The sequence below is a fragment of the Puntigrus tetrazona genome, chromosome 3, assembly GCF_018831695.1.
Source record: "Puntigrus tetrazona isolate hp1 chromosome 3, ASM1883169v1, whole genome shotgun sequence".
Lineage (NCBI taxonomy): Eukaryota > Metazoa > Chordata > Actinopteri > Cypriniformes > Cyprinidae > Puntigrus > Puntigrus tetrazona.
The window spans coordinates 9,656,044-9,667,566 of NC_056701.1; the positions used below are offsets into that span (position 1 = coordinate 9,656,044).

Sequence of the window (11,523 nt, forward strand, 5' to 3'; positions counted from 1 at the left end):
AGAGAAATAAACGTCTGTAACTGTACCAGGCCAGCAATGATTTAAACAACATATCCCGTTCAGTATCCCATGACAACTTGAATGAAAAAAAGTTTAGCAGCTCTGAATTTCATAAAGTAGATCTAAGAAACACGGAAGACCGGATAAGACTTTAGTAATCTAGTGAATTTTCCCTATCTGCGTATGCTAACGTCTCGGTGAGACACAATGTCACATTACACGAAGAAAGCAAACATCTGAATGTGTGGTTTTATCGTGTTCATTTGTTTAAGTGCTGTTGCAAAAGCACTATTTGGTTATAAGCACATATGAATTAGTTTTGAATAAGAGTTTTGATTAGCACTAGATAGCTTACCCACATATAAAAACGTTTTTACTCACAGCCGTATTTTTAATACAGTAGCAAAGAAAAAAAAATGGGAACTCTTGGTAAATTCCAGTGTGTCACTGTAAATGTGGAAGTTATGCGATAGCTATAAGATGGAGCTAAAGTGATAGTAGCTACAAATAATCAAGGGGCATTCCAGTAATCCTCCTCCTCACTTCTTTACCAGAGGAAGGGCAGTACTGCTGACCAAACACGTGGTCATTCTCACTTTTATCAACTCACTGGTTGAAGTGTATCACAGATCTCCAACGGGAGAAGGACATCTCGTTTCTAAAGCACAGGACTTTAACGTTGTTTTAAAATGCAGAAGGGGTCGCTTTCTCTCGCCGCATCTTTTTGGGTCTTCTATATTTGGGCATGGTGTTTCTCACTAGGTAAGTGTTTTCAAACTATTTCGTTTGAACAGTCTGCAAAGTTTACAGAATGAATGCTCCGCTCGGTTTCTTAGCTCCCGTGCTCTGGATGTCACCGAGTCAACATATACGGAAATGTTCGTTGACACTAGCATTATCATGAAACATCATTATCATTATCTTGATACCTAACGTCAACAAAAGGCTGTCCCTGCCCGTCCAGTAGCATGGTAGCCTACTGAAATGCCGTCTTTTCTGAATTAGCTCACAGGTAAAGACAGCGAACAGGCAACGTTACGACTTTAAGAGCAGTCAGATTTTTTAAAACAACTTTTTAGACATTTTAATCTTCGTAACGCCGGGTTACGTTACTAGTCAAGTCCTAACGGAAAAACTCGAACCGCGTGTTGCCATGGTTACTTTATCAGCAAAACGCTTGTCTATTGTCTAGGGGAAAAAACGAGCCTGTCGGTTTTATAGTTACTTTTAAGCGCCTAAAGACTTCTGTATTATATAAGTACTTCAAAGACACGACTCTTGTTGAGTAGACTTAATGTATCTGCGTTTGGCACCGGAGGGTTTTTTTTTAGCCACCTGTAACGTTAAAAGCCTACCGGAGGAGGACGCAATACTCGCAATTTCAAATCTCTTAAAAACTTTACACAACCATGCGAGGTAAGCTGTACGTTTAAATGGCCCTTAAATGCGCTGAACGGACTGTGTAGGCTCACATTAGACACACTTTTACATTAACTTTACCTCATCAAGCAGATACAACCCCACAAATCCAATATCAAATATCCGATGTCCCATATCGCTAAACATAACTCCACCCATTACGCCCAGATGTCCTTTCCATTGGTTTTTGCACTGAGCGCTACTTGCTTTGTGAAGGATTGTCGAGGGGTTTGGTAATTTTACGCCTTTCACTTTCACTGCTTGGCCCTTTTTCAAGTCCTTGTTTATTGGGTGATAGATCAATTGAGATCAAACTATTATGAATACAAAACGACATTTCTAATCAAAAGAAGAATTCGGAAGAATAACATTAAACATTATTTTTTTTAAAATAATTGTTTACGTTTTGTTTTACTTCCCATGGCCGGCCTCTTATTATGACCCCCATCTAGGTCAAATTAAACAGAATATTAAATACATAACCTTTTGACATACACGCTAAAATTATTTTATTTATTGGCTACAACAGAGCCACGCTGTCAATAATGTAAATACTATTGAAAGAATGTATGTTAGTAGCAATACTTTTGCAAAGAAGTGGATTTTAGGCTAAATATTCAGAAGTTATAGTGATTTTGGGGAGCTGTTTTGCACGATCAACAATGATGGTCTTTGTTGTCACGCACGTTTGTTTTGTGAATTGTGGACATTTCATAGGCGTAATAGTTTTTATACTGTACAAACTGAATGTGCTTTTGTCCCACACCAACCCTACACCTAAACCTACCCCATACAGGAAACTACTAATTAAAACTCACTCTCTATGATTTATAAGCATTTTGAAAAGTGGGGACTTGAGGTAATGCCCTCGTAAGTCACCTTCTCCTTGTAATACGTATCATACACGTCATTATTCAAAGTTGTGTATGTCATATGTCACAAAAACGCACGCGTACACACACATATTTCTGAACTGGTTATATAAAAATGTTATTGTAAAAATGTGTTTAACAGGTACTCAGACTGACTGCCCTATTCAGCTCAGCCCAGAGAGAGTTGTTGTGAGACACGGCAGTTCAGTTACAGCTGACTGTAGCACTTCAGTCCAGCATGAAGGGATTGGATGGGAAGCCAGTCAGGGATCAGTGTCCATGATCAGAGACAAGAGTCTGATCACATGGAGAGTGTCAGAACTGACAGAATGGGACATTGATCCATATTGCTTCATAAACTATAAAAAAGGAGATAAGCTGCATCAGTGTTTAGTAAAGCTCCCAGTCACTGTTTACAGTAAGTTTCTCTGTTACTCTGTTTTTCTGTTCATTCTCAGATATATCTAATAAATGTAGAGTCATCATCACAGCAGATGTCAGAGCGTGTAAATCTTTCCTCCACAGAGACTCCAGACAGTGTGTCCATCAGCACTGTGGATCACAGCGGACCAATGATGGAGGGAGAGGAGTATGAGCTCCAGTGTGACGTTCTCGGTGTGGCTCCTGTTCAGTATCTCACTGTCAAATGGTACAAAGGACAGACTCTGCTGCATCAAACCACCTTTAATCAAACCACCTTTAATAATGACACCATCCGGACTCCAGTGAATGAAACTGCTACACTCCTGATCCGTCCAGACCGAGCTGATGATGGAGCTCAATATAAGTGTGTAGCAGAGCTGGAACTGGGAGCAGAAGGACCTCAGCCTCATCCCACAAACTCATCAGATCCTCTCAGCGTTACTGTACATTGTAAGATCTGTTAGCTTCTATGATTAATCTTTTTAGAATATGATAACATGTCTGAATCAAGCACACCTTTAGTTGTGTGTCAAGTTGTGTAGTAATAGGGATGTGTTTTTTAAAATATCTGAATTTGAGTAGTTTTTTACAGAAATATAAGATGCGTTACGCAGATGCAAAAGCTCTTAACCTGTGTTTTTTGGATCCTTCCTATAGTTAAACCGATCATCAATGAGACCAAACTGCCCTCCTTAGTACATGTGATTCGCGGTTATTCAGAGGAGATTGTTTGTGAAGCTAAGGGAAACCCAAAACCAACAATCAGCTGGACCCTTGGCACAAATTCAATCATTTACAGTAAAAATCTTACTGTAACCGAGTCAACACCTCACCCTGTGTCCTGCACTGCAAACAATTCTGTTGGCACAACCACCAGACATGTAACTGTCTCCATACAAGGTAATTATGCATTTGTGTGTCGTTTCATTAATCATGTTTCAGTTTAGTAATTCTGACATGAGTATGGAAAGGAATTGTGGCTTTCACAATTGTTTTGTATTTGTTGGCCTGATGTTAAACAAAATATATATTGGTTATATTAATTTTGCAAATTATGAAAAAGCTATTGAATAGTATGTTGTCAGGATAGATTTCATATAACGTCATTTGAAGTTCCTCCCTTAAAAATCACAAATGCATGTGATTGATTCTTTTTGGTCTTTTACCTTTTTGTCTCTGACTAATGCAAATTTCATTCTTCCTTCTTAAACCATTTTACATGCTTTCTGATTGTTTCACAGCATCTTTTGCGTTTAGTTCTTTGGTCTTTAACAAAGTGCTTGGTTCGCTGGTTTTGCAATACTCTGCTTGCGGTGTTAGTGGCACTGTGATTACATTATGGCTTACTATATTTTAGTTTTATGGCTTGTATCATTGTTTCGCATTATAGACTTATTTAGATTAGCATGCATGATGCAGGATAGAGAGCTATCCCACGTTTTGCTTGCGTGAATTTCATTCACTAAATTGCTGATTTACTCATAAATCTTTTTTTTTTGACACAGAGAATTACATACCCATAATATTAGTCATTGTTGTTGCTGTAGCGGTGGTCTTCATCATCCTTGTCATCGTCATCTACTTGACCCGCTACAAAAAACTCAAGAGGGGCCATTATGATGTGAAGAACCCTAAAGCACATAACGAACTCTTAGTGCAGCCAGAACAGTCCCTATGAAGGAACACTTTAGAGCAATATCTCTGCTTTGATTATGTTTCCCTGATTTTGGATCCATCTGCTGAGCCTGTCTGCAGTCAGATCAGTCGGATCAGATTGTGCTGAGAGCTTGTTGAGCAACTACAAATGGTTAAGTAGCATCCATTTTAGGCATTTATTTGATTCTTTATATTTTTATAAAGATAATATACCTATGTTGTGTGTATCAGGCATATAGATAGTTCTGAATATGTTCACTTTGGTGTCTCTCTTCCCGAAGTTAGACAGATAAACTCTTTCCAGCACGTAAACGCCTTGTTAACTGTATGCTGAAACTTCAGAAAGGAAAGCTATAGTGTAGCTATAGTTAAGTCTAAGAATATAATAATGTCTCAATTTACTGTTATTTATTGTATATAGTTGTTTTGTTGCTTTGTAAACAACAAATTCATTAAATTGAATACAATTTAACCACAAAACACTTACAGACAATGCTTTCTACAGATGATCACAAGATGAATGAATGGTTGTAGTGTGAAGTTCTACTTAAATAAGGCACCTAACTGAATTTAACTGTCTAGGTTACTAACATTAGATGATTCAGAACAACATATATACATATTTGGAATGATATATATGCCTGATATGATGTACAGTGTATGTATATATATGTTTTTCGTTTTATATATATATATATACATTTTAAATATTTATTTACATTTTTTCTGTAAATTTCTCTGATCTCTCTGTAAATAAAAATATATATATATATATATATATATATATATATATATATATATATATATACACACACACACAAAATTTCATTTTCACTCATTAATATTGTAAGATGATAAAAAATTGATAATAAAAATTTTAAAAATTTAAATCAAAAGTAAAACACTTTACCAGTTATGCACCACTAAAGTTTTTTTTTGCTGCTGTTGCTTGCAAAGACTGAGTATAGCTAGGCCTCTTTGTTTTAGATGGCTCTAAACCTGCCTGATGTACTCCGCAATAGCCCAAATGCATTTTTCATGAGCTTGCATGTATATGGAATTGGTCAAAGCATGAAACTAGTTTGTAAGCCCTAACCAGTGCAGGTTCTTTGTATGATTTTTTTTTTGCTGGCTTATGCATTGACGCCTGTGCAAATACAAAAACATGTTCACTCTTGTTTACTCTGATTTCCTGTCTCAAATAAAATAACTGAGTTTTCAGTGCATGTGGATGCGCATCATTTAAACCCCGTCAGAAATACCATTCATTCACTTTAGCTGGTCACTCGGAATTAGTTACCACTTGTTTGATTCTGTAGCTTCATTATTTGTAAGGCACACTTTACTGAAGAGCACTGCTGAATGCTCTATTCAGCTCGAGCCTGAGGGATGCACGCTGAAACAACAGATCTGTTTCTGTTAACTCCTGCAATTCAGTCACAAGGACACTTATGTGGGGTTGAACACTTTTAGGAATCTCGTGTATTTAATCCTTTCTGCATACAGTACAGTAGAGAAGTACGCATTAGGCAAGACAGTGTCTGTGGGGGTCCATTATGACTCATACTCTGACACAGAAAGCCTTGTGGGAAGCGAAGCGAAACCGTGTTTTTATATAGACCCACCATTATTTATATCTGAGCTCGAGGATGTGTCGACAACGGAGCGAAATGAGCTGAGCTGTAAAGAGCTGTGGTTTTCAAACGTGGCACTTAAGCGCTTAATGCGACTTCGCCTTCGTCTAAAAGAGAGGTGAAACGGTTTCGTCGTGACAGGGCGCAAATGAATAAAGTTGCAACGTGCACTTTTAGAGGGATGTGTGCGTGGGGGGGAGGGATGGCATTAACTAAAACAGGCAGCTATGCGAAGGAAGCCTGGGCTGTGGTTTCCTGCGATAAATGAAAGGTCCGAGACCGTGTGTTGTGCGACCGCTTGAACAGTTAAACGCCGTTGGCCGGTTAAAACGACTTCGACGCGGCGCAGCTACAACTAAAAATGACGGCGTCGAGCGATCGGATTCTCTTCACGTGTCTTATTTTGGATCTGCTATCGCTGCGGTACGCCTTGAATGGTAGGGCGTTTATAACGATATAACGATTTATATAATGATATATGATATGATATGATATCAGCACAGTTTTTTCGTGTTGAATTTGAGGAAGAGGATATAAATAAGTTAAAAGAGTGATTAAAAGGCCCCGGTCTTTCCCCCCGCTCTGACTCGCTTCTGGAAACACTTTGAGTAACACTGTTTAAATAGCGATAGAATAACGTTGCCAAACAAGATAAATAAGCCGTGTTTGTAATCATTAACATTCTGCATTTAAAAGTTTAACCGCAGCCTGTCGGCAATGCAAATATACTGTAGAGCTAAAATTAACTGTATTTACCGTTAGACTTAAGTTAGGGCTCTCCCACAGCTGTAGCATTTACGAGGAATCTTAACAGTTTAGTTGAACTGTCGTTACTCCCTCAAATTAACCCTGGTTTTATTGTAGCAAATGTGTAGTAACCATGTATTTCGGTGTATTGATTAGGCCTACTATTTATATTTACTACAGTTTTAGTAGAAGTAGTTGCTAGTGCAGCAAAACAATAGTTAATCTGTGGTTACTATAGCGGTTTAACTGTAGCGACCACGTTTTAGTAGTAACTTCTTTTTTTTCTTTTGTAGTAAAACCTGTTAGTGTGGGCTTGTTTTAGGGTTTGTAGAGGTAAAAGGGATGTATTGGAGTTGAATGTGTTGGACTTGGTATCGTAAACTTTGGTGTACTGGAAAAATAGATGGCGACTCTGTTTTGAAACTGTTGATGGTCAAAAACAATAGATACAGTGCCAAATAGAAACCTTGTGACAAAGCAACAGTTGGCTACAGTCAACAACAGGAAAAGTCTCTAGTGCTGTCAAATGATAAATCATGATTAATTACATCAAAACAAGTTTTTGTTTATGTACAGAACTCATTACTCAGTTGCCTGAATTACTGCAGGCGAGTGTCAAGTCAGCAGTCTTCCCCATGGGTTTATGGGCCTTTAAAGGCCTTCGCAGGTGTTTTGAGTTAATCAGCTGATTAGAGTGTGGCACCAGGTGTCTTCAATATCGAACCTTTTCACAATATTCTAATTTTCTGAGATACTGAATTTGGGATTTTCATTAGTTGTCGGTTGTAATCATCAAAATGAAAAGAAATAAACATTTGAAATGTATCAGTCTGTGTGTAATGAATGAATTTTAATTTCTTTTTGAATGGAATCAGTGAAATAAATTAACTTTTTGATGATATTCTAATTATATGACCAGCACCTGTACGTAATAAATATACACTACACACCTATATTATGTAAACAAAAACTTATTTTGGACCCCATTAGATGAAATTAATCTTTTGACAGCACAAAATTTCTGTAATTGTTTTCCCGTTCTATAAAATTAAAATAAATTGTATTTAGCGGTTATTTGAAGTATTTGGTCTTTCAGCTAATCTATTATGCTTAACGTGTCTTGCAGATATTTCCATCAGCTTTGTGAATCACACCGGACCAATGATAGCAGGCAAGCCGTATGAACTCCAGTGTGACGTTCTCAATATGGATCCATCTAAGAGTGTTGTTGTGAGATGGTACAAACTGAATAAAATCATCTCCACTGAAAACAACATGTCTTCAGTCAACGGCACATATAAACTCAAGATCCATCCGAGCAAAACTGACGATGGAGCTCAATACTGGTGTGAAGTAGAACTGAAATCAGAGGGACTTCACCGTTATCAAACAATGGCATCAAATCGTCTCAACATTACTGTACATTGTATGTACAATAACTTGTCCAGGTTTACTTTGCAGATATTTCAGTGGTCTTCATTTTTATCACTTGAAACCCGTCTGTGCCCTTTCCTCTAGATAAACCGATCATCAACGAGACCAAACTGCCCTCCAGAGTGCCTGTATTCCGAGGTTATCCAGAGGTTCTGGTTTGCGAAGCCGAAGGAAACCCGAAGCCAACAATCACCTGGATCCTCGGCACAGATCGCACGGTTAACAGCGACACTCTTAATATAACAGAGTCAACACCTGAGAATGTGTCCTGCACAGCAAACAGTTCTGCTGGCACGACCACCAGACATGTGAAAGTTGTATTAAAAGGTAAGCATGCATATGTTTTGGTTAACATTTACAACAAATTTTTTTCTTCTTCTTTTTTTTTTTATGGGGGTGTACTTTGTTGCACTTACATGTACTTTTTTTTCAAATATGGGGATGTTTCAAAAGTGTAATGTTGATCAGATCAAACATTCACACTAGACCAAATGTGCAATGGAAATAGTGCATCACAGAAAATGAAGAGACACTGCTGTTGCTAGAATGCATTTCAATATGTTGATTGCACGTGTACACTTGCTATGAATAATCTTTTTGCTTTTTCAAATTTGGTTCTAAAGTATGTGTTTTGTTCTGCAATTTTAACACTTGCCTGTCTAGACTATTTGTTTGCTTTTGCCTGATCTTTGTTGTGCTTCATTTCTCTCGACACAGAGGACTACCTGCCCTTAATAGCAGGACTTATTGCAGTCATTGTGGCATTCATCTCAGTCATCTTCGTCTTCATCTACTCTATCTACTACAAAGCAGCCAAGATGGGCCATTATAGCTTGAAGGATGCCAAGCCTGCTGCGCAAAATGGAAACGTAGCACAGAATGGCAAACACAACCCAATTCCTATGAAGAAACTCTCTCAGAGCAATATCCTTGCTTAGGGAATGAAGTCCCTGGGTTTGGCGCATCTCCAGAGTCCAAGTGTCCAAAAAGGGATTTTTAATCACTGGAAGTCTCTAGCCCTCTCTACTTCGTGGCTGGTTTCTTCGTGGCTCCATTATTTTTTTATTTCAAGGAGCACCTGTTCATTCGCTCCACTCCTAGATCCAGATTTTATCAACTGATAATTCCATCGCAAACTAAACTTTTTAGTTTTCAGCAATCTTAGTGGACCAGAAAAAAAGATATGTGTCAGAGCAGATGACGAAGAAGTGCTGAAGGATCTCAAACCGACGGACCTTCAGTGGACGTTTTCAGGAATCCACGATCTTGTGAATGTTCAAAGCGGCATCGCTTGAGTACTGTTTGCTTTGTACGTCATTTAAGGGAAGGTACTTGTTAAATTGTAACAAGACTGTTCTTTTGTCTCTGACACATTGGTCAGTTTCAATACCTGTGTTTTGTTAAAAGATATATATATAAAAATTATGTTTTATTAACAAAGTGTGGCAGGAGTGCATTCAGATAACCAACCAATTAAGCACAATAGTAAATATAAATACAGCCAACTTCTGTTTCACGACAGATTTCAGGTGTCCGACCTCCACCCCAACTCTTCTGGGGATCCTATCCTGTCCCAGATTGGGACATGGGGGACTTCTCTGGGAGCTCGGTGTCCTGCCTTCAGACAGTATGCTAAATAGGCACACTATTTGCTTAGTCTGATTATATGTAAGTGCCACTTGTGAAAGACACATAATTAAGTGTGTTACTTGGTTAAACAAAGTATTTGTTCAACGTTTCTATTTTGGTCAAATCCACACTTAAGAAGGTGGAAATATAGCACACGGTGACTGTGAAGAAGTGAAAGCTTGCGTAGGAGGTTTCTTATGCTGAACCTGTGGGAAAATATTTGGACCTCAGAGTTTGTGTCAGTGATGCTTATCATAGAGTATGTGTGCCAGTTTTATGGCTCAAGCTGTATAATTATGTTCAAAGCATATTAGCCTAAAACAGTAAGGACAGTTCTGTCCTCATTTACTCACCCTCATGTTGTGCTTTGATGATTTAAAAAAAATTACCATAAACATAGCCCAGACAAGTACATGTTCTGAAGCGTTTGTACGTTTGTTTTCATTTTGATTCATGCGGTCACTTTAAATTGCTGCCGTACAAGTTTGTGAAAAATGTACCTTTTCAGTTATACAAACATGAGGATGAAAAAAACGATGACAGAAGTTCCATCTTTTTAAGTTTATCACTGAATATGTTTAATTTTGATATGAATGTAATCTCGCCCATGTTCTGGTGGGTTTTAAGTTTTATGGGAATTTATACTGTCTGTCCTTGTAAGCACATGACTTTTGAATCTGATTATTTGATTTTGTTAAAAACATTCATTTGTTAAAAACAAACTATAATAAAAGAAATATTCTTTTCACAGAATCATTTTTTACACTTTCAAATAAACACTATTTACTGTGTTTTATATATTTTTTATTATTACATTTTAAGAATTTTTAAGATTTTACCATCCGATGTAGCTTAACCCATAGAAACCGCACAAAGGTGATAGGTTTTTTTAAAAGCATTATTCTATGTGACATATAAGGTTGAGTAATGTGATATTGCGCAATTGTTCGTTACCATGGCACCATTCCAAAAATAGTAGCCCATGATGCATTGTCAGATTGAATGATACATATTATAGAGTACAAACAAACTTATTTTAGTCAGTTTCTTGAACAATCTGATGTAAAGCAAGTTGATACTGCAATGAAACGTCACATCAGAAATTTTCACGTTACATATTTGTCACTTTTAGAAAAAATGATAATGGGCTCAATCAATTTAGCTGATTCAGTTATTTTATATATATATATATATATATATATATATATATATATATATATATATATATATATTATTTATTTATTTATTGCTGCTCATTTTAAAGTATATTTTAACAGATCTGTAAGCATATTTAACATGTTGACCTTCGGTTTCAGGTGGTCGTGCTGTGGCAAAGCAAATAAAATGCAAAAACTATGACAAGGTTATTTGATATAATCTGCTTGGCATCGCTTTTGTTTTTAAATAATTTTGATATATGTTGTGGAAAAGCAAAACACATCTTGTTTTCATTTTGAGAAATGAATGCTCAATGTAACCCACATCCATATATGTAACAATACAGAGGAGGGCATTTCAGAAACAGCTGCAGAAAGATGTTTTGACGGTGCATCGACTGTAACATACAGTACAGATGTTTCAGAAAGTCTGAGATTTGCAACACTTATGGATTAACTTCCCTCAGAAACTGGTTGGTTCTTCGGTGTGAACCGTGATTTCATTTCCATAGGCACTTCATATGACAAACATATTCGGGGTGGGGTTTTTTT

The 11,523-nt window shown here is 37.2% G+C and overlaps 1 protein-coding gene across 1 annotated transcript; it reads left to right on the plus strand.

Moving 5' to 3' along the window:
* The first annotated feature begins 508 nt into the window (after positions 1-508).
* Positions 509-10,562, plus strand: icam3 (intercellular adhesion molecule 3). Its single transcript, XM_043233746.1, has 7 exons — positions 509-762; positions 2,434-2,709; positions 2,817-3,164; positions 3,372-3,614; positions 7,878-8,177; positions 8,270-8,512; positions 8,903-10,562. Exons 1-7 carry the CDS (start codon positions 690-692, stop codon positions 9,121-9,123), a joined length of 1,704 nt encoding a protein of 567 aa, XP_043089681.1. The 5' UTR covers positions 509-689; the 3' UTR covers positions 9,124-10,562.
* The last annotated feature ends 961 nt before the right edge of the window (positions 10,563-11,523 follow it).